Source organism: Anarhichas minor, unplaced genomic scaffold, assembly GCF_050575085.1.
Source record: "Anarhichas minor isolate MPS153535 unplaced genomic scaffold, ASM5057508v1 ptg000022l, whole genome shotgun sequence".
Lineage (NCBI taxonomy): Eukaryota > Metazoa > Chordata > Actinopteri > Perciformes > Anarhichadidae > Anarhichas > Anarhichas minor.
The window spans coordinates 3,582,416-3,606,477 of record NW_027466468.1 but is presented as its reverse complement, the minus strand read 5'-3'; the positions used below and the strand labels follow the sequence as shown (position 1 = coordinate 3,606,477).

The following is a 24,062-nucleotide window of genomic DNA, read 5'->3' as shown; positions in this document are numbered from 1 at the left end:
TAACTCAGGCAACTATTTCTCTATAACTGAAACGAAAAATGAACCAAAGATAGTTTACTCAACAGCAATGTTAAACCAGTTATTAAAACTCTGGCTCGCCAGCCTGACCCGTCCCCCACACATGATCTCTGCAGATCAAACCAATTATCACGGAACAATCAGTCATCTTAAAACAGCTACGTCTCCCTCTGAGGAGGCTTGTATCAGGTTTTATAATATATAAGATATATAATCTTATCTTGTCTTCTGCATGGTGTTCTGGCTCCATCCAGTTTGGGAGGAAGCTGGCACGGGGATTGGTGGGAGGATACGGGGTGAACTGAACTCCACTTCCAATCCGGTTCAAAGTTGTGCATAGGACTGAGATGACTGAGGCAGCAATGTTTAAATGTTTAGCTATGAATCATGCTCGATGTCTAAGCCCCATCAGACACACTGTGTTCTTTTCTTGTTCGTTCTCATTGCTGCTTTTGGAATCAGCTCTGAGCTCCTGGGCCTTATGGAAATAAACAGCTGATGCTTCAGCTTTTTGCATCCCTGATTGCTCGTAGAAGAATTGAATTGAATTGGAAATGCCCTAATCCTCCTCTTCCTCCTCTTCCTCCTCTTCCTCCTCTTCCTCCTCCCTGGTGGCTCAGGGATCTCCATTCATTTTTACACAAACATATCAAATACACTCGGAGAGGATTGACAGCCCAATCTCTTTTGTTGTGTGTTTTTTCTTCTCCTCCTAACTTAACTGTCAGTTAGCTGCTGTGCATGTGCACAATTATTTTTCTGCAGCTGTCGGGGTTAACAATGGACTTTTCTTTACTTGCCACCCTGGCTTACTGTGTGACCATGGCAACCACAGAAAATGGTTAGTGTAGAAAATAATGGAGGACCACCACTGACCCAACATGGAGTCAGAGAAACGTCAGCCTTCTGGTGTGGGCCAATAAACCGTGTTCTTTAGCTAAACTTGCTATTTGAATGGCATTATATTGTAAACGCTTTATTTGATTTAGAGCTACGTTCTACTTTCTATACCTGAAGAATAACAATAACCTGCAGCATGTAGTTCATTTCATTGATAGCATTGGATGCTTTTTTACCCGCTGTAAATGATCCTATACAAAATATCTATTTTTCAATGAAGTTTTATTGCACATTTTCTGAAATGATACAAAACAGACATTCAACAGAGAAATTCAAAAGACAGCAATGCATTAAAGAAACATAAAGAAACAGACATACGGACTGCAGCGGGGTATGCAAAGGCCACAACGTTCACCTTTCCACTCGTCATGCAATAGAGCTGCAACCATTAGCCGACTAATCGCTTTGTCGTTCCACAGAAAAACATTTTTGCAACCATCTTGACAGTTGACCAATCGTTAAAAGTAATATTTTAAGCAAGACTTGCAAAGAATGCGGCTTTTTTTGTTTTTGTTTTTTACCAAAACAAAGTGACGTAATTCTTTGAATGAACTACATGTTGCAGACTATTTTGTTATCACTCCAAATATTTGAGAGGGGGGTGAAGTTGCAGTGAAGGAACTAGGATTCATGACCTTTTGTTATTGCACCGTGTTGGCTGCCACCCTGCGTCTGACATCGTGTGAAGGGGTTTCCTGAGGTCCAGCGTTTCAAATCAGCCAATCCATGTGTTTCTTTGTTATTGGTCATCGTCTCATCCACGTTGCAATCATTCCCTCCGACTTCGGTTGCTTTCTTTTCTAGATTTCCAAACACAATCCTGCTGTTTTGAACCACTGTCCTGTAGCAGTGCAGCAGGCTTTGTATGGCTGTCATTTAATCCAATGTAACCCAGATGGGGCTTAAATGAGCTCGACCAAAATATATGGCCAAGAAATGAATGTTATCTAAAAACCAGTGGCAGCCAGCTCACTTTTGGTGGTTTGACGCATGGGTGGGGAAGCAAAACATTCAATGTAAGAGAGATCAAGTGGGGATAAAGACGGGATCACACGTTTCAGCCATTTCTCATTAGAGCCATTTATTCAGTGATGAAAAGAGCGAGCCATAGAAAATGTCATTAATCCACGAAGTTACGACTGGAATGTTAATTCAGAGCGGGCATAAAACAGCTCCAAGTGATATCATCTGTGCTCTTCACCAGACCCAAATACCAGAAGACGGTTTTGTGACAGTTCAGCTCTAGAAACGTGTCGCTCAGACTGAAGAGCCTCAGCTCTCGTTCTTCCTTAATGACACTTGAGTTTTATCCAATTTTCAGCTTCAGTACGCCGCTGTGCATTTCAACAATGTGCAACGACAGGCACTTGAAAAAAACGAAAAAAAACAACATAAAAAATAATGTATCTATATTTGGTCTATTTTCATCAAAAGGCTTCCAGGAGCCAGTCCAGAAGCTATTTGCTGACAGACATTTTTAATCCCTCGATTAGAAGCAGAGAAGCTTATCTCATAAAAACAGACATCCGAATCAATCACTTAATCTGCCGCTTGCTCTCTGTAAAATATTTAAATAGAAAATAAAATAGACTTTGCTTCTTTCCCTTCTTTTAAATTGTTTAGGGGAAAAAAAAAAATCAGCTCACTTGGCTGCGAGGAGGAGCGGGGGAATAATTAGTCTCACATTTACCTCCCATGAGGGGACACTTGGAGAGACATTAGTGAGCGCAGACGGACTGGATGAAAAAACACGAGTATATTCGGAGTGACAAGCGTCCCCTGTCAACAGACTGAGCTTCGGGGACATATTTGTGTGCTGCTGATAATCAATAAATAATAATAATAATAATAAACAATTAGCACAAGTTACACACTTTGGAGGTGAGAGCCTGCGTGTGATTGCCGATGCTTCTTGCGTTGACACAGCTATCACCTTGAGGTTTGTTTGACTCTTCTCCAGGAGCAGAATCATTTCGTATGCGCGCTTTGATGGCAGTACGGATGAGATCGCTTCCTAATAAAAGCATCCTTTGTGAGGAGTCTATTACGTTGTTAGTAAAGGCTTTATTAATGGTTAATTAATGCCTCATAGAGCAGTTATCAGCCCTTAATAAGGACAGCATTTGGGTTGCAGCAGGACAGTTGTTCATGATGAAGACATCTGTGATGGACCAAAGAGCTGCGTCTTCATTGTTATTAGAGCTGCTTATTCATAACTTAACTATGACTATAATAAAAGGTAAATTAACATTTATTAATTATTTGACTCTTGATGACACCAAGTAGAGAGCTTTTTTCCAACCCATTATTAATGGCTCAGAAGTGATCTATAAAATCATTAGTGAATGATTAATAAAGTCATATGTTACAACTTAGAAACCTGTAATAACGAGCACCTCAGTGGAACGTCTTTAAATCCTGTTCTCTCTTTTGAACAAAAAAGACAAAATCATCCCAAAAGGATTAATAATAATAATAATAATGCATTATACATTTAGTTTTTTGTTTTATGACGGCATTTGGTCATATTTGCATAGAACAGTAATCATGGTCGGGGAGCCTGTTTGGTCGTCGTTCTGCTAACAGAACACTGTGTGTGTGTTTGGCTTGTGAGCTTAAGCTAGCAGCTAGCTTTTACATGGCGGCTTGGTGCCTTCGCCAGCTTAGCTGTCAATCCGACATGCAAACTGACCCTCACGCTCAGAGACTTGGAGGCTGAAGGAGAACTCTCTTCTTCTCCACACAATTTGAAATTCAGAGCATAACTCCCCCTCAGGTAAACACTGTTAGCTCTGTCTGCACTGTTGCCCTTGTTTGCACTGTTCGCGCCGTAAGCACCGTTAGCTTCTAGCACCGATAGCTGCTAGCACCGTTAGCTTCTAGCCGTCGGCTCAGCTGTCGTCATGTTGAGGGCGGTGTGGAGGCAATCTCTCAATCATGGACACGCTTGGAATTTCCAATTGATCACTTTTAAGTAAACCAAATATTAATAATTATTTTGAAAATCACTTGTGACGTGAAGTTTGACTGCAAACCGAATGACTTTTTGGATTTAAGTTGGACTTTCACATATAATATCACCACTGTTAGATTGCTCCATGGACCCTGAGGTTGTGGATGTTGTATTCATTGTAACCCCTTTTCTTTTGCCTTACATTCTGATGCTTTTAATGGTTTTACGTGAAGCACTTTGAATTGCCTTGTTGTTGAAATGTGCTATACAAATAAACTTGCCTTGCCTTAAAAAAAGGGTGTTTGTTTTGAAGATCCAGCGTGTCTGCAGTGCTCCCGGACTAGCGGAACCATTGCAGCTGTGATTAACCTGAATTATGTGGTCAACTTGTTGGGTTCAGCTAGCTCAGTCACAGGTCCCTCTTGAGCTGCAGTTTCATGTCTCTGATGTGCCGGAGGAGAATCTTCCCCCTGTGCTCCAGAGTGCGGATGAGAGGCCTGAGACCGCTGGCCCCGCCTTGGCTGTCCCAGAATTCCCTGTCCGTGTAAAGGGAGCGTAGAAGAAGACTCTCGAGACAGCCTGACTGGAGCACCGACACCGCTCTCTCTGGAAACCTGACGACAGAACAGCATCGTATTTGATGTGTTGTGGCTTCAAAACAAATGCGTAAACCCTTCCTGGAAGTTTCTAGAGGCGGTAATGTTCTCTGTACACCTCAATATGAGAGTATTGCACCGATTGTTTTTCTTGCAACCTTTCCTACTAAATTAAATTCCCATACAACTAACTTTTTATTGTGAATTATAAAATGGTCGGTCCCCACCCTGTATCCTTGCTGCAAGTTGAGTACCACTGATGTACAGTAACTGGGAATGCACAACCAAGTCCCCAGAATAAAATATTTGGCATTGTAAGTTTACAAAAAAAAGAAAGTGAATGTTTCAGAATCAAAAAATGCGTTTCAACAATTCTAAACACGTGTATGTCATCAATATAGGGTTAAGCTATTTGGTTAGGTACAGTAAAAGGTCATGTTTTGTGTTAAAATAAGTAAAAATACATCACTTTTGGTTTAGCACAGGACATGAACAGAGGTCTCCTGGGTGAAAGTTCCATGTTGGACCCTTCCTCCTCCCTTCACGGACCTTGATTAAACAGTTTGTGATACGTCACATACAAACGTAAATTGGGAGATTCATGTTCTCCATCAAAGCGTAATTGACGATGCAGATTCGTAGTATGACAATGAGACCAGGGCTGGATTGCCAGCAATGTATCAAATCTAAAACAAATACTTGAGCAAAGTTTATAAAAGTACACTGGAAAATAACCAACTTTTCCTTTTATTTTGCAGCGATGGGGAAACAATAGAAGACCTGAATAATCTATATGCATTCAGTCTCACGTCCAGGCTTAAGATATCTAAGAGCATTTTATGGAGCGGCTCAGTAATCCTAAGTGACAGACAAAGGGGGAAATTGTATCAGACCCGATTCTTTCAGCATGTTGAATAGCAGGCTAATTGAATGCTCACTAATCTAATCAGACAGACACTGAAACAAGCCGACTTTCCAGAGGACGTTTCTGCGCTGCTGAGTTGAAAGCTGTTCACCGGGGAAATATGTTGTTTAGATGTGTTTTATTTTCTCCTGAAAACATTTCCAAGAAAGAGCTCCTGACTCTGTGGGACATCGAGCACAGAATGGAGCAAAGAAATATATAAATATAGTTCAAATTTGCATCTTTCCTGCTTTGAAGCAGCATTTTGTACTCACTCATCAATGCCTTCAACCAGCCGGAAGTTGAGGTTGTTGGTGAACTGCTGTGGTCTGCCGGCGTTGTCTATGAACACCAGTCTGGAGGGATCCTTCTTCCTCACCTGAACACACACACACACACACACACACACACACACACACACACACACACACACACACACACACACACACACACACACACACACACACACACACACACACACACACACACACTGACTGTCAGGAGGAAACACAGGTGACACGTCAGCACTGTTCAGAAAGGTGGTTGAAGGGGGAGTTTCAGCTGTTTCTAAAGAATAAAGAGAATATTTTTTCCCCGTTACGGGCGACGTGTGGAATAAAGTGAACCACATAAATATTTAAATAAATAAACATTGTTGATAGAGCACATGAAAGTGAAATAATATAGTATAGTTCTTTTAAGTAATGAAGAAATAAAATGATGATTAGTGTGCACAAAAGAAAAGAATTCTGCTCCCTGATTATGGGTTTGTGCACATGAATAAACAGAACATGCAGTTAGAAAAACAACATAAAACATATTTAAAGGAGGTCAAATGAACACCGCGTTCAACAGGCTAAACAGGATAAACTACATTTGGAAGTATATCTTTGTGTTTCAGTCCAACCTCACAACAAACGAATCACATTAAATCCAAGCGTCTCATTCAGAGGACATTTTACTTTCCTACAACTTTCACCGTTTACTTTGAACGGCATTCAGCGACTCGTGATGAATGTTCAGTCAACCGTTAACTGCCGAATGAATGTGCGGCTGAACTACAAGTTGGGGATGGTGTATCTTTTAGTGGAGAATTGTGGGCCAGCGAGGTAGCCGCAGCCCATCCCTAAACAGAGTCATGTGACTCCTGTGACAAAAACACATGAACAGAAAATAGATCGTTATGGCGAGCTGCACTTCGTGTGTTTTGTGTTTGAACTTTCCTGCACTGCAGTTGTAACAGCTGATTAATAAACACCAACACTCCTTAACTGAGCAGAGCATCCATAGCAGCGTACCAGCTACAGTAAGGTGAAGCCCAGCCCTCACTGTCCGTTACATGTTTCCCACATCAACTTCATAACTGGTCGTTCGTCAATTTTGTGTTTGCATCTTGTTGCCTCAAATAAAGAACTCTCTAATGCAACATCGTAATGAAATATACAATCCATCAGTGAACAACTTGGATTGCAGCAGAAGTATTGCACATGACGAGTACATTGTGTTCGTACTGAGAGGAATTTCAAAATGTCAGAAAACTGGTGAATGAGGCTGATTTGGGGCATTTTTCTCTCTGTGGCCTTGATTTTCACTGTGACATAAAAGTCCTGCACCTCTGTGGAAACAGCACAACCAAGGCTAGAAGTAGGGAGAACTCAAACATGTCTTTAGCGCAGTATGACAGTTACAATGCCATAAATCATAAAAAAGAAAAACAGGAATTTCTTTGATCGTAAATTAGTAAACGGTTCATTTGGGCTGAAATTTTAAATGAGACATGTATACTAAAATGTAATATCACAATAATTTTAAGCTTAGTTCCGGTTGCTCTCTCTGACGGAAGCCGTTCGTAACAGAAATAGATGACAATCTGACGATAGTGACAGTTTTTACAGCTTCTGGCTGTGATAAACGCTGTCATTTTGTCTATTGTTTAAAGGAAACACTTTTCCATCCCGCCGGCAGGTTCAGAGGGTTCGTACGAGTGGTTCTTGAGAGAGGCCCTATTGTCTTTTTTTCAGAATGAGAGCAAAAAGCTGAATATTATGTGCATGTAGACTATAGGCTATGACGAGTGAAAACGTCTGCTCTCCTGTGGTTTGAACATAAAATGAGAAAGAAACACCTTGTGACAAAAACAACCATCACACAAACAGCTTCATCTATTTTTACATATGGCAGCGAACGATACAAAACCATATGTGCCTTAACAAGCTCCTCCACGCAAACACATCTGCCAGACTCGTCGGCTGTAGCTGAGAGAAACACATTCATCAGTTTAATAGATGCTACTGTTGTGTGCGTTCTGCTGCGTTGCCATGGAAGAATGGCAGCGGCGGGAAACAAACAGGGCAGCCGCGCTGGATTTCATTCTCTTCAAGCCTTCAGACACGACGGGTAAGGAACAGAAAACCACTCTGAAATCACACAACCATTTGGCGAGGCGGGAGAAGGAAACATAAATGATGTTTTTGTATTTTGTACCAACGCATCAATCAGAGCAAAGAGCGGTGAACTTATCCTTCTGACTGAGAAATAATTCATTACTGAGAATGAAGAGAAAACCGTGTAATTCAGGACACACATCATAGTGGCACAGGGAGAGAAAATAACATCAGTGGTGTTTGTGAGACACATACCAGGATGTGGACCAGCAGCAGGTCCTGGGTGTGGCCACACCTGGTGTGGAGCAGGTTCTCCACACAGAGCTCTGCTGGATCGGGAGTGAAACCGCAGCAGTACCTGTCCAGCCGGTCGTTCACCTGCACCCAACAGACCCAGATCACGACAAGGAGGTCTTCAGCTGTGAGGCTTATTTACACAACTCCAATGGATTTCAAACTAATCAGTCAACATGTGGTTGAAGGGCAGACTTTCAGCTTTAATTCAATGGATAAAACAAAAAAATCACAATAACCGTTTAGGAATTACAGCCATTTTTACACAGCCACCCACATTTTCAGAGGCTCAAAAGTAATTGGACAATTGTCTGACAAACGGTTTCATGGCCAGGTGTGTCCTGTTCTGTCACTATTGCATCACAAATGATGCAGATAACAGGATTCAAAATGTTATATTTGCAGTTGGTAGCTGGTCCATGGAACTCTCAGCATGCGGACTAAAAAGGTGTCAATGCAAGTGAAGGAGGCCATTGTTAGGTTTAAGAAATTGGTACCGTGGTGAAGAAAAACCCTTCATAACATCTACTGAAGTCAAGAACACTCTGGAGGAGGTAGGCGTGTCATTGTTAAAGTCTACAATCAAGAGACGCCTTCATGAATCTAAGCACAGAGGGTTTACAACAAGGTGCAAACCTCTGGTAACACTGAAGAACAGGAAGGCCCAATGAGACTTTAACAGGAAACATCTGACAAAGACTGACCAGTTTGGGAACAAGATTCTTTGGACAGATGAAACCAAGATGAACTTGTACCAGAATGATGTGAAGAGAAACGTGTGGAGAAGGAAAGGAGCGGCTCATGGCCTGAAACAAACCACATCATCTGTCTAACATGGTGGAGGCAGTGCTATGGATGGGCATGTCTGGCTGCCAATGGAACTGGGTCACTGGTGTTCATTGGTGATGTCACAGCTGATATGATAAGCAGCAGGATGAGTTCTGAGGTGTTTTGGGCTAAACTATCTGCTCAGATTCAGACTAATGCTACAAAACTGATTGGACGCCGCCTCACAGTGCAGATGGATAATGACCTAAAACATACTGTCAACACAACCCAAGAGCTTCTTATGGCAAAGGAATGGAATATTCTTCAATGGCCAAGTCAGTCACCTGATCTCAACCCAAGTGAGCAGCTTTTCACTTACTGAAGATAAAACTGAAGGCAGAAAGACCCACAAACAAGCAGCAGCTGAAGGAGGCTGCAGTAAAAGGTCTGGTTAAAGCATCTGAAGGGAGGAAACTCAGCGTTTGGTGATGTCTATGTGTGATAGACTTCAGGCAGTCATTGACTGCAAAGGATTTTCCTCCAAGTATTAAAAATAATGATTATATTTACAATTATGTTAGTTTGTCCAATTACTTTTGAGCCTCTGAAAATGCGGAGGACTGTGTAAAAATGGCTGTAATTCCTAAACGGTTATTGGGATTTTTTTGTTATATCCATTGAATTAAAGCTGAAAGTCTTCACTTCAACCACATCTTGACTGATTAGTTTGAAATCCATTGGAGTCGTGTAAAGAGGCAAAATTAGAAAAATTGTGTCACAGTCCAAATACTTATGGCCCTCACTGTATATAGAATTAATAATCAATAAGATAATCAATCATGATGTTGTATTAATGCTATTGTTTGTTTATGTTACTATGTGTTTATTTTTTGATGCTTTGGCAACTTTGTTTCTTAAACTTTCATGCCAATAAAGCCACATTGAATTGAATTAAGAGAGAGAGAGAGAGAGAGAGAGAGCAAGAGAGAGAGGGAGCGAGAGAGAGAGAAAGAGAGAAAGAGAGATAGATAGAGATAGAGATAGCTAGATAGAGAGAGAGATAGATAGAGAGAGATAGATAGAGAGATAGATAGATAGATAGATAGAGAGATAGATAGAGAGAGATAGATAGAGAGATAGATAGATAGATAGATAGAGAGATAGATAGAGAGAGATAGATAGAGAGATAGATAGATAGATAGATAGAGAGATAGATAGAGAGAGATAGATAGAGAGATAGATGTGTGAGACCGACACAGCAAACAGACACAACCTTGATGAGATCTGCCCTCAGGTCTCCTGTGGGGTCCGGCTCTTTGTGAAGGTCTGTGTGTTTGCTCTCCCTCTGTGTACATGCTGTGTACATGCTGTGTGTGTGTGTTTGCTCTCCCTCTGTGTACATGCTGTGTACATGCTGTGTGTGTGTGTTTGCTCTCCCTCTGTGTACATGCTGTGTGTGTGTGTTTGCTCTCCCTCTGTGTACATGCTGTGTGTGTGTGTTTTGTGTGCAAGTCTGTGTGTCTCACAAGACCTCCGGTGACCTCAGGTGTGTGTGAGTGTGTGTGTGATAGAGAAGGGGTTTGTGTTTGTACTCCACTGGTTCTTCTCACTCGTCTGGTGCTTTTAGGAGCCTTCTCACCCTGCCGCCACATTTCCATCCCACACTTGAATACTGATTCTGAGTTCGGTCCTGCAGCCTTGTGGAGACCGAGCCAATATTGACTTACACTGCCACTGAACCACCGGCAGGCCTCGGGAAAAGACGAGATGCGGCGCTCTGCTGTGGTCAGAGTCGACACAATATTTAAGTGGCTGTGAACCGTGCTGTTTCTTTATTCCACTGCTCTGTGTTCGCTTGTCAGTCAAACAGCGTGGGCAGTGGACTACGTGCTGCCTTTTACTTCTCGAGGTTTTATTCCTTTGAAATTTGACTTTGGGTAGGCGCTGTTTTTTCTCAGCCGAGTCGGCGAGAAAGAAAATGTTGGCATTGTACGTTTCTGCAAACCACGCATACGTTGAATGAAGACTTTTTTACATTTGGTCACAAGTGACCTTACGTAGACTTTACCCTTGCTACGTGGCGTAAGAAAGTCCTCTAAGGGTGGCTGTTAGTTATTTACACGAGTTAAGATGTTACGATGTCAGGCCGCGATGTTAAGTTGTTATTTGAACAAGTTGTTTTTGCCTAAACCTAGCCAATGGTATATATATATATATATATATATATATATATATATATATATATATTTCTACTGTCTACAAGAGTTAACTACAGTGTGCAGAGTGCGGTGGAAATGAAAGCCTGACTTTTCAGAGTGTAATTAGGTATCAGACAATTCCCTTCTGACTGATGAAAGGTACAGTGGTCACAGCAGGCCAAAACTACCAGGCTTATCTCTACATAATGGTTCAACTTCATGAGCAATATCTACAGACTAAAAGTGTGCATATGTGTGTGTTTGTGTGTGACCAGTGTATTGATGTCTCTGTGTTTGTGGATATGGATTCAGTGCAGTCCCTTCAATTAAAGATCCAATACAGCTCTTGGTCTGGATATTAGTGTGTGTGTGTGTGTGTGTGTGTGTGTGTGTGTGTGTGTGTGTGTGTGTGTGTGTGTGTGCGCGTGTGTGTGTGTGTGTGCGTGTACTTGGATTTACATTTTGAGTGGAGTCGTTCATATGGTGTCAACGCCTAATGATTCTGCCAGAGCTGTTGTTGCTGTGCTAAACGAATGCACTGTAGATGGATGGATGGATGACCGGTGTAAATGATGTCAGCTCTTGAAAAAACACAACAGCACAGTATTATTGAGAGAATGACACATTTTTTGAATCCGTCATCTGATTGAAAACCTTTACGCACATAAACTTCGCACTCTTGAGTACGAAAGCGTTTTATTCTTTTATGCGTTGCGAAACAAATTGGCAACAGGAGACAAAAGTGAATTGACGACGTGGGTGCAATGGATAGCTCTAGTCCCTAATGAAAGAACGACATTAGCAAGGAGCTATCGTTTAGCTGCCCAGAGCCCCATCATTACCGTCTAGTCTTTACTGCATCCTTTGTTTTGCTGTTCTGTAATCACCTGCCACAATCTCTCTCTGACTTCATATATTATACATTGTTGCTCGTAAAGTGCTTTGTGCCGCATGAACCAAGAGAATCAGCCTACCAGGTGCCATTTTGGATGATGACGACCGCTGTTCATCAAGAACATCAGAACTGTGGCCCAAAACAGCCAAGTTTCCCCCAATGCCACGTTCTAAGACATCAAGGAGAATTCTGTTTCTCATCATTCACAGTAACCATGTGGCGTTTAAAATCAATAGAGGAGCCGATAACCAGGCATGCCGTTACACAGCAGTTCAGGCAGGACCCTCCCATCAAGGTTTTAACCGTTCATTACAATAACAACATGTAATTGTTTCTTCTCCGGCGATATCTGAGCTCCTGAACACACAGCAGAGCAGGAGATTCACAGCAGGACGGACTAACGCGAGGCCCTGAAGGTGTGTGGTAGGATTTAGGGACTACTTTATATTTAAGGAGAAAATCCCGCCCATGGATTGTAATCAGGTGGGTTCAGGGAGGTTGAGTGGCAGACCCCCCCACCCCCACACACACACACTTACACTATGATTTAGCAGCTCTCTACAGAGGCAGAGTGCCATGACAACACTGCAGAACAACCGGGCCCCTCCCTGCATCATGTGACACGATCACGGCAGAGGAACAAAAAGCGGTGGGGAGGCCGCTCTCAGAACACCAAATGAGCATCCTCACTGCAGTGATATCTTTGGGCTTCAAATATAGTAACTGGCAGTATGCTGCGCTCCATAATTACAGTGTGTTGCCTATATTCATGTTTGTTTACTCGGGATTAAAGAGGTTCAGTTAATCATATTTGGCTGTGTTTACTCGCTACGCTACGGAGCCACAAATACAGCGAGGAAAGCCAGTCTGGCGGGCGGCTTACATCAGAGTGGAAACTCAAAGCTTCCCTCTCTAATCCTGTTTACTCCACTGGAAATATTGCTGTGATTATCCAGAGGAAAATGGTGTTTGCGTTCTGCTAAAAGTACTTAAAGAAATAAAGAAGTTCCAGCAGCTTTAATGAAGCTCAGGACTCAAATTATTTCACTGTATAAATGTGGAATCTGTGTTTAGTTATTCCCCAGTCTGATGTGTTTTAAAGCAGACAGTTATCTGTGTGCGTGCAGCAGCTTGTTAGACCCTGGTGGTGCCATGTCTGAAGATGAATCACGCACGCACGCACACACACACACACACACACACCCACACACATTGTTACTGTATTAATTGGAAGGGAAGGATCTTCACCTCTTTATAAGCAGTTGTGAATAACATCATTGGTGTAGTACTTATTCATAAACAATATCTGTGCTAGACTAAGACACAAAAAAATCAACATCTATGAAAGGGGTTCAATGATTTTGTTTGATTTTTGCAGAGGTTAATGTGTGCACCAGCATGAAATAAAACCACCAAAACATCTGCATTGACAAACAGCTGAGATTTCTTAATTAAATAACACATACGATAAACAGTAATTTAAAAGATAGGATTTTTTCTTACCATTAAGAAATTAATGCATCTACTAGCAAGTATTGTGTGTGTGTGTGTGTGTGTGTGTTATTCCTATGTGCCATGTGCCAGCTTCATTTTTGTCCACAAACTATTAGAAACACAGTGGGCAATATGTTCCTTCATTACCCTCAACACTCATGAAAGAACCAAAGCTGCAAATAGTCCCCAACAAAGTCCCTATTTCCTCTTGTTTGAAAAGAGTTGCAAAGTGGGAGGAGCTATTTCTGCCATCATTGGCCGCAGAAGCAGAAATCCCCTTTCATTTTTCCCACAGACCACGTTATGTGCCTCACAGTTGGACAACTTCTTCTGCGGCTTGGATCGGCATGAAATTCTCCCGGTTGAGTCACCAGAACAAAACAAGGAACACCAGCGTTGGAGAGCATCTGGTTCTTTGATGAAAAGGAAAAAGGTTAGAGCGCCTCGGTAGCCAAATGGTTACAGCACACAACTGCGAATCACTGCCAGTGTGATTCCAGCCGCAGGCCTTTGTTCCAAAATGAAGTCATGGGTGCAACTGTGGACACAAAAACTTTGGTGGAGAAGTTCAGAGAGGATCATACAGTATATGGCACCACATTTAGTTTTATCAATTCAACAACGAAGCATTCGGAATTCGCTACCACTGCGACCGTACTCCGTGGTGAAAATGTGTTTCCCTCGAAACCTAATTGAGAATGATGTTTAGTTGTAAGGAGACATCATGTTGTGAGAGACAGGGTTGGTCTGCCTTGCCAAAATGATAAAGTTGGAATAATCGAAACTTGTGGTCATAACATAAACCTCTATGATCGCTACATTGTCTGGGAGAGTCTCTTGTTTAGTCAGACTACACTATACTGTTATGGTCACTGTTTAGGCAATTTAGTCTTATAGAGCGACTTGGCCGAGAGACATGACAGTCGACGCGTTGGTCCCCGCCCAGTCATCGCTTGCCGTCTTTCACGACATGCGCGATGTCATCGGGAAGGAGGGGCTAGCGACCTGAACTTCCAGGAATAAGAATGTAAACAAACAAGTATGGACAGACTAACGTAGTTGCCCTTGTGTTCTCTCATTAACCCGTACACGGAGACTGCTCTTGTTTTTGGTATTTTAAAGTCCACTTTGAGCTGCTTGTTAGAAAGATGCCAAGTCTGAGAGTGCTCTCTGAGAGTGTATTAGTGTTTGTGTGCGCTTGCTGGAGAGGAAAAATAAGGCAATATAACATTATTATTTCCTGGAAAATGGCTCAGCAGGCAGTAGTGTACCAGCAGTGCTGAGCAGTGGTGCATGTAGAGTCTGGTCTGGTCCTGGTAGCATATGATGTGGGGTCAGAATGGAACATGTGACAATAAGATGACTAACGTTACCGTCCTTATCACTATGAGGCTCCAATGTGTGCTAATGTGAGGTGATAAGTGGTGATGAGTGTCAGTGGACGAGTCGATGATACCAAACGTCTTCTCTGATGAATGGCAAAAAGAAACCACGCCTTTTGTTCAGTGTTATAAAACAAGCCAAAGGATCATTATATTACTGCATTGATTAAGGTGACAGAAACTGAATCTGGTTTTATTTAGATAGTTAAGGATTTGCAGATTTTTGTTGTGTCTTAAATGATAATATACCGATACTGTCTTGCTTCTCTGAACAGCTAACTCTATTTCTGTGACTTTGTATAGTAACCGTAGACTGTAGTGGACGTAGTCGTCACCACTGCGGTTTTGAAGCATTGAGTTTGGCATTTTCGCCATCGCCATCTTGTCGTCATCTTGTACTTTTGCGACCAGTAAACTGGAAGTGACCATATTTGGACTGTGGAGGAGTGACGTAGAGACGCCGTGTACCGCTCTGGTAGTGACCTGTCAATCACTGTGTAGCCCTGCCCTAAAGCAGGGTATGCTTTAGGGCGGGGCTACACAGTTTTGCTGTTTTGAAGAAGACTTGAAACTAGAGATTGAGACCATGAACTCATGTTTACAATGTTTACTGAGGGAATAAATCAAGAGAGAAGTAGTCATTTTCTGATAGACTTCTATACAACCAGAGGAGTCGCCCCCTGATGGCCATTACAGAGCGTGCAAGTTTAAGGCACTTCAGCATTGCCTGTACTTTTCAGAATCGGAGGTCGCCGCCTGTCAGTAACATGAAGTCAGTGCCGCTATCATGTATGAGAACACACTGTAAATGTATTTCTGTCAGACTCAGCCTCTCAGATGCAGAGTGCCGTTGAACAATTCACTCTTATTTTCACATTTCGCCTCCTCAGTGTTGAATTTGCTCCGACACGCTCACACTGCACCCAGTCACCTATTTTACAACCTGCAGAAGTAATTCTGTCCTGCTTTGTTCTGTCCGCACACTAAGATGGAATGTGTTCCTAACACCCGTCTGCAGTGTGTGTGTGTGTGTGTGTGGGGTTGAATATGAATAACCCATGAGGCTCTCCCTCTCGCTGCTAGAAGTCAATCCCTGTAACAGGGCCAAGCTCTAATAGCCTCCTATTGATCTGCTGAGAGCAGATGAGCAAGCCTCTGAACACTTGTTCCTACCTGCTCCCTTAACACCTCCCTGGGCTCTGATAGCAGGGAACCAGACACCGAAGGCGCAGGGAGAGCAGCGTGAAGGACATACCTTCGCTCAGTGACACACACACACACAGGAAGTGGAGGACACCCTGGGGAGGATAGGGGAACTGAGGATAAGGTGATAATTTCAGTGCAGGTTTCCAGAAATGAAATTTTACACAGCTGCAGACTGCTACCTAGCAGCTAACACTACAGCTGCGAGGGGAAAATCGGCCACAGCGCTGCACACTCAGCATGTGTGTGATAGACTCAGATTATAGTCTGACATCACTTAAAAAGTGTGATCATGGTCAAACATGGCAGCAGCTTCGATGATGCCCACCCACCAAGTGTTGGACGGAATGCACGTCAAAATAATTTCCATTGGAGAGGACAAGAAGTACAGTTTGATTCTAATAATGTGGGCTTGTTTAAATCAAAGGGTTTATCCTCTGGGGAACATGAATGGGGAAAAAGTTTGTTTCAATGCATGCATAAACCAAACTGTATAAATGTAATTGAGTGTGGGGTTATAGCGGCTGGTTCCTTTGTGTGGCCCAGTGACTTTCTGGAGTCTTCACTGGTTTCGCCGGTAACCTCATGGCGACAGCAAGATGTCACTGCACCCAGCCAAAGAAGTAGTCCAGCACACAATTCACCATAAAACCCACAAACAGGGCAGTGAGTGATGTCTGGCCACATGCAAAGAAATAAAGGGCAGCATTTCACTTGTACGACTGAGTCCATGCAATCTGAAAAAAAAAGAAAAAAAAAAAAGAAGAAGCTAACTGCTAACTAACAGCGAGGTAAGAACATCCAACATTCAACCAAACAAAGAGCCGTTCATGTACGTGAAGGCTTTGAAGGTTTGTTTACGAGACTATATCCAAACGCAAGTTTGATCCTGAGAGAGAAAGTAATGTGATGACCACAGGCCTTGGAGCATCAAACTCTGGCTCAAGTTTTGGGAGTTTGTCCAACTTTGTCTGAAATAATAGAACTAGCACTTTGTAGCTTTTTTTTTTAACAGTAGTTAACCCATATTTCTCTATACTGTATTCACCTCTTCAACTGAGCTTAGTACAACAGTGACTGTAACATCCAACAGCTTTTTTATTCACGTCTACAGCACACGTCTTAATCACTGATGAATTAGAATGTAGCCTACCTCCAGGTTATTATGAATTATGATTTGAATTCTATGTACACTCTGCCATTTTTCCTTTAATGTAACTTGTGTAACTCAGTGCTGACCACACACACACACACACACACACACACACACACACACACAGAGTTAGAGACCTGCATCTACAGTGGGTACGGAAAGTATTCAGACCCCTTTAAATTTTTCACTCTTTGTTTCATTGCAGCCATTTGCTAAAATCAAAAAAGTTCATTTTATTTCTCATTAATGTACACTCAGCACCCCATCTTGACAGAAAAAACTGAAATGTAGAAATTTTTGCAAATTTATTAAAAAAGAAAAATTTTCAGGTCTCTCCAGAGATGCTCAATTGGGTTTAGGTCAGGGCTCTGGCTGGGCCAGTCAAGAATGGTCACAGAGTTGTTCCGAAGCCACTCCTTTGTTATTTTAGCTGTGTGCTTAGGGTCATTGTCTTGTTGGAAGGTGAACCTTCGGCCCAGTCTGAGGTCCAGAGCACTCTGGAAGAGGTTTTCTTCCAGGATATCTCTGTACTTGTATTCATCTTTCCTTCAATTGCAACCAGTCGTCCTGTCCCTGCAGCTGAAAAACACCCCCATAGCATGATGCTGCCACCACCATGTTTCACTGTTGGGATTGTATTGGGCAGGTGATGAGCAGTGCCTGGTTTTCTCCACACATACCGCTTAGAATTAACGCTAAAAAGTTCAATCTTGGTCTCATCAGACCAGAGAATCTTATTTCTCATAGTCTGGGAGTCCTTCATGTGTTTTTTGGCAAACTCTATGCGGGCTTTCATATGTCTTGCACTGAGGAGAGGCTTCCGTCGGGCCACTCTGCCATAAAGCCCCGACTGGTGGAGGGCTGCAGTGATAGTTGACTTTGTGGAACTTTCTCCCATCTCCCTACTGCATCTCTGGAGCTCAGCCACAGTGATCTTTGGGTTCTTCTTTACCTCTCTCACCAAGGCTCTTCTTCCACGATTGCTCAGTTTGGCTGGACGGCCAGGTCTAGGAAGAGTTCTGGTCGTCCCAAACTTCTTCCATTTAAGGATTATGGAGGCCACTGTGCTCTTAGGAACCTTGAGTGCTGCAGAAATTCTTTTGTAACCTTGGCCAGATCTGTGCCTTGCCACAATTCTGTCTCTGAGCTCCTTGGGCAGCTCCTTCGACCTCATGATTCTCATTTGCTCTGACATGCACTATGAGCTGTAAGGTCTTATATAGACAGGTGTGTGCCTTTCCTAATCAAGTCCAATCAGTTTAATTAAACACAGCTGGACTCCAATGAAGGAGTAGAACCATCTCAAGGAGGATCAGAAGAAATGGACAGCATGTGAGTTAAATATGAGTGTCACAGCAAAGGGTCTGAATACTTATGACCATGTGATATTTCAGTTTTTCTTTTTTAATAAATTTGCAAAAATTGGAAGATGGGGTGCTGTCAAGATTGTCAAGATGGGGTGCTGAGTGTACATTAATGAGAAATAAAATGAACTTTTTTGATTTTAGCAAATGGCTGCAATGAAACAAAGAGTGAAAAATTTAAAGGGGTCTGAATACTTTCCGTACCCACTGTATTTCGAGTCAAGAGGAGTAGCGTATCTCACACACATTACGTTTTTTGTCGAGCTTCACTTCGGCTCACTGAGAAGCTCTCGGTCAAGCGCTGACAAAATGGCCAGGCGACCCCGATGCCCGTAACCATAGTAACTCACCCTGTGCTGCTGCTTGTGTGTGTCACATGGGAAACACTAGACTACAGGCTGTGAGGCCTAAAGTGTGCTGAAGTGTGCATGAACTTGGACTGACGGATGCAACGACGCACCAGTCGACAAAATGACAAACCTATTGGTTACCAGGGCAACCGTAGAAAGCCCCGTGAGCATCGATAGTCTCATCAGACTAGCAGAGGCATTCGTGTTGAGCCGAGTTGCATGCTTGGACTGCACTCCGAGTAATCAGAGGAGAGGAATTAAGCAGGAAGAAGGAAATCCACACTCGGAAAAATTCAGTCAAGTCAGAATAAACCACACGGTGCATAATCTCCTGTCCAGTGGAGAGCACCCCCGCAACCCCGCATAGGCCATTAAACACATTTGATGATATGTTCGGTCACAACGACTAGATGCTCTTCCGACTGTGGCAGCAGCGCAGTAATCTACTGCTGCTGCTCTCTTGTGTAACTCTTACGGAGGACTGCCACAAACAGCTTGGTGCTTCTGATGTGTGAGATCAGATGGCATCTTATCTCAATTACAGTTAAAGCTCATTCTTTCATCACGCCCTAAATCTAACGGCTCGGCCGGCGAGGACATCTGGTGTGTGTGTGTGTGTGCGCGCGCGCGCGTGCGTGTGTGTGTGACACCAGACATGAGTCATTTCCATTAAGTCTGTGTTTTCTCTTCCAAATCACTGACCAAATCAAAGCACAGGTTTATCCAACCGTGTGCTTTTCTGAGTGAACGGCCTGGAAAACGTCTGTGGTGCAATTTTACAGAACATTACTGTAAATGCTGTAATGAACAAAACAGCCTGTGTCACACTCTTTCCTGTTTCATGTAGGGATCCTCCATCTCACCAGTCCTGACTCCTCTCGAGGATGGAAAACATTAATTTCCCCCTGTGGCGGCTGCAAACTAGCCAAACCATCGATTATGAAGACACTTGTTGTGATGTTCAGTTGAGGTGTTAACTTTCCTGTCAGTGTGTTGCAGCCGACCATCCTGGCAAAAGACTGAGCAGCTGCGTCACACCTCTCTAAGTAGAGCAGCCTGGATAATTGGACTGTGCCATTCTGCAGCAGCAAGAGGGGTGTTGGTGGGAACCTTTGCATCTGCGCCACAGCAGAGGAGTGTCTTCACACCCCTGCGATTGACTATGGACTGGGCAACCTTGTATATCTTCTGCAGTTAGGAGATGGTGAATTTAGTGTCCCTTGATCAGAGGAGCACTCACTATGTTGTTTAACCTAAGTTCTGTTTAATTATGTTAAGTTTATACAGTTCTTCTAATTTGTTACTTTGGCTTGATTTTGTCACCCATCCTCATTGTACATATTTTGGGTGAATAAAATCCCTATTTTTCCCACTTTACCTGCTCTCCCAGCTTTATGCGTACCCTGGTCCCTCACACCCCCTCAACACACGCTGCTCTCCGCACGGTTATTAAAAGAGTGTGTTGCTTGTGCGTGTTTGTGGTTATGGCTCTCTCCTGCAGGAAGACAACGCAGCATGAGAAAAAGCTAGAATTACCGCCTTGCGGTTGTGTGCCTCAGTCTGCCAGTCATGTGTCAGTGTCACAATGACCTTGACCTTTGACCTTAAAAATCCAAGTCCAAAGTGGACGTTTGTGCCAAATTTAAAGAAATTCCCTCCCGGCATTCCTGAGATATCGTGTCTACGAGAATGGACCGGACGGACAGCCTGAAAACACAATGCCTCTGGCCACAACTTATATACATGTCGTCTTACCTGCAATAGGTAGTCAAAGAGAGCCAGTCTCCCCCACTCTGAGTGGTGAACTCCCACGCACGGCGCTGACCTCAGGTCTGCCTCCCTCCCACAGCGGAGCCGCAGCAACTTCTGGTACTGGGCCCAGCTGAGCGGCACCGAGTTCTGGTCGTTGTCCTTATCGGCGAGGTGCTGAATATCCGGATCCCACCACACCACGGGTCGGGGAGTGCCGCTGATGTATCGGTATGGCAGAATCTCGCTGCGGAATGTCCTCAGCACCGCAGGGAGACTCCTGTTGAGTCCCAGCACCCTGTCCAGGTGGAAGGCCAACACTTCGAACCAGTCGTCGGTGCGTTTGATCAGGGAGCAGTGCCCCTGCTGGCAGAGCTCACCGTGGGTTTCTGGACTTCTGTGGTCGGGTCCAGGCTCAGGGGAACCCCTCTTAGGCTGCTGTCATAGAGAAATAGTTATATCATGGTTTCCATTTAGTCTATAAAATCACCCAATATCTAGTGCCAAGGGCTACAGCCATGAATCATTGTTCAATCAAATAATACAACTTTTCAGCCAGCTGTTCAATTCATAACACCTGGTCTGCCCTCAACCTTGCGTGGGAGCCAAATAGCTGCAATGTTAACACCACGGTAGCTGTTTGGCAGATTAATTGCTGCCAGCAGGACGGTGTACGTGGGATTGAGTCATAATGAACTACATAGCCCATGTTGATCGCAGCGTCACCCCCAGTGCAACAGTGTGGCTCACTGACACAGGGGAACGAGATGAGTCAGGCTTTGGACGCACAAATAGTAGTTGCTAATCAATTTTAATTTTTTCGGCTTAAGGTCGGCAACAAGCAACTTCCTCACATTACGTAATGTCTTGTAAAACTTTGTGATCAGCACTGGTAGGAACCTAATATGTTTGATGCTACGAGAATCTCCTCCACGGTGACACGGTTCGCCTTGCTCAGAGACCATCCTTGCCATAAAAACCCTTCTTAAGGATCAACGGAAGTCAGACGGCGGCTGGCAGTCTCACGGTTTTGTGTTCCGCGGCTCACGTTACCGCAGTTTCACAAGCGTTTCTGAGAACTACGGTGGCCTTCAGGTGTTTGGTTTGTCCGTTTTGGGCTGCTGTAGAAACATGGCGGTGCAGCATGGCGGAATTCCATAAAGAGGACCCGCTCCCTATTTAGAGATGAAGGACTCACACGGTAACAGACACACAAAGATCCTAGTTTCACGTACGCTTATGAAAACATAGATGCGAATAGTATATTTCATTTCTGCTAATAGATCCCCCAAAACGCTTCACTGGCCCTTTAGTCTGGTCTATATGATACCGAGTACACATGGTCAATGTATGTGGTATGGAGATAAATTGTTTGAAAAAGACACATCCATCGAAATTGTGTGACATTTAAATGTCACCTCTCGTCCGTGTAATTAAAATGAGCGTACCTGCTGGTGTGCAGGAGGATCCAGGGCCACTCGGAGCACCTGTCCATGTGCGGGCACCCTGGCCTTGCTGATCACCTCTCCCTCAGCTAGGAGCTCCATCTTCCGGACGTCGTCCTGGCTGAGCCATGTGAGAGGCCGGAGATCAGGACTAATCCTGATCCCCCTGCGGTCGGCGTCTGGGAAATCCTGGTCTCTGAAGCTCCGACACCAGCCGCCGTCATCTATCCTCGCGGCCGCCTCCGGTTCGGACAAAGCCTTCCTGCGGTCCGACGACCCGGGATTCCCCCTCTCTTTGAGGTGATCCTCTGAGAGATTAAGGTGTTTTTTTAGATCTCTGGAGGGCTTTTTCACAGCCCGCTGCTCCCGACCCACTTTGTCAGATTTCCCAAAGGGCTTTGCTGCTTGTCTGTGTTTTCCCAAAGCCCGGCGATGCTCAGATAGATTTGTACTTGCAGGGCCGCCATGTATTCGCGTGTCCGCATTCCTGTCCCGTCCGTCCGCCTGTCTGTCTGCAGCTCGTCTGCCATTCATTAGGCCGTGTGCCGGAGCAGGGATACGTGCTGCTGTGGATTTGCCCCTTTCAAGATGAATGTAGGTCTGCGCGGTGTCGCTTGGCTTGATTCTATGCTTCGGCCCTGTGTTGACTGTAAATTTCGGGAGACGGGGACGCTGATGACTGGTTGGGTGCCGGACGGCGCCTGCTGTCTCCTTTCTTTTGGAGGCGATGCCTTTGCTTTTGAGTTTATTTCTCCTCTCTTTTATGCCGTTTTTCTCATTGCCAGCGGCCTCCCCTAGAGCTTCTGGTGGCACCGAACGTTTAGACGTCTCTCCCCGAGCTCCAGATTTCCAGGCCCCGCTGTGGACGTGAGCGAGCGGCCGTTGGAAGGCGGCGGCGGCTGAAGGGGGCTCCACGACTCCGCTCCTGGGCCGGAACTGCCCGGTGGAGCTCAGGGCTCTTGAAGACCGCCAATCGACGTCGTGAAAGGGGAGAGTCGTCGTCATCACGGAGATGGCAAGGAAGAGGAGGACGAGGGGGGAGAGGAGGAGCAGCCATTTTTGACCGCAGCAGAGTTTTGACCACGCTCGCCAGGCCTGGGAGGAAGAAAAAATAGACAGAACAAGTTAGAAGGTGATCATGATGGAGTGGTACCATAAATTGCAAAGATAGCATTTGATGCTAAGCAGAATGGGAACGCTCAGATTCCTGTGGGGTTAACTAACCCGAGGCAGCACTGAGATCTCTTGGCTGGAAGGCATGTGGCAGGCAAGTGAGCGATGGGAGAATAGAATAAAAATAAACTGTGCTGTGTGGCATTATTCTGCTCTGTCAGAGTTTGGGTGCTTATTTCCCTAAAAATGGAAATCAGGGATTTGGTGGCAAAGCGGGAGCAAGTCTGAATACGGGAGCGGCAGAAATACAAAGCGCGTGTCGGCCGGCTCTGTGTTTCCAGTAGCTCGCGGCAGAATTTAACTCATCCGGCTGAGACCAATGCGATCGTGGCGTGCTCATAATTCAGTGCTGCAGCAGCAAGAGGAGAAAAAAAAGAAGCCTGTCACCAACCTTAATATTGCTTACTGTACACTCACTGGACGCTGTATGAAAGTGATTTTTGCTGCAGAAATTGAAAACGCCGGCCCTTTATTTACTGTGGAGTCAGGCTATGTAGTCCTTCCAACAGATGCGGCAAATAATTACAGCACCGTGAGACCAAAGAATAAAACCAACGCTGAGATCTATTGTCGGGGTGTTCCAGGGTTTGTGTTTGTGCGTCTATGGCGACACTTGTCCCGCATGACGGCAACCGTCTGAGCAGAAACCACCCATCAAATTGTCAGAGGAAGGCCGGCGGCTCCCCTGCAGACAGGGTGGCCCTCGCTTCACGTTCAGTGGAAAGATAAACAGTAACAGAAGAGGCGTAGAGCGGCCAGCCCTCACAAGGAAGCTTCCTTTCATTCCGACGACTTGGAACGGTGCCCAAGCGACACGAGCAACCCTGAAACAGAGCACT

At 44.3% G+C, this 24,062-nt stretch overlaps 1 protein-coding gene across 1 annotated transcript; it reads right to left on the bottom strand.

Annotated features, from left to right (window-relative positions):
- Positions 1-4,280: 4,280 nt before the first annotated feature.
- gask1a (golgi associated kinase 1A) lies at positions 4,281-23,055 on the bottom strand. Its single transcript, XM_076096450.1, has 6 exons — positions 22,084-23,055; positions 21,465-21,505; positions 20,612-20,999; positions 8,011-8,133; positions 5,647-5,750; positions 4,281-4,485 (listed from the first exon to the last, which is right to left on the bottom strand). The coding sequence occupies exons 1-6, from the start codon at positions 23,053-23,055 to the stop codon at positions 4,281-4,283; spliced, it is 1,833 nt and encodes a 610-aa protein (XP_075952565.1).
- Positions 23,056-24,062: the final 1,007 nt, after the last annotated feature.

Bases quoted from the DNA above. Each gene is read 5' to 3' on its own strand.
- gask1a (XM_076096450.1), bottom strand. From the start codon at position 23,055: ATGACGACGACTCTCCCCTTTCACGACGTCGATTGGCGGTCTTCAAGA. The intron at 8,134-20,611 runs GTAAGACGACAT...TGTTGGGTGCAG, and splicing joins TCTTTGACTACCTATTGCAG to GTGAACGACCGGCTGGACAG. The intron at 4,486-5,646 runs GTGAGTACAAAA...TTCTGTCGTCAG, and splicing joins CTGGTTGAAGGCATTGATGA to GTTTCCAGAGAGAGCGGTGT.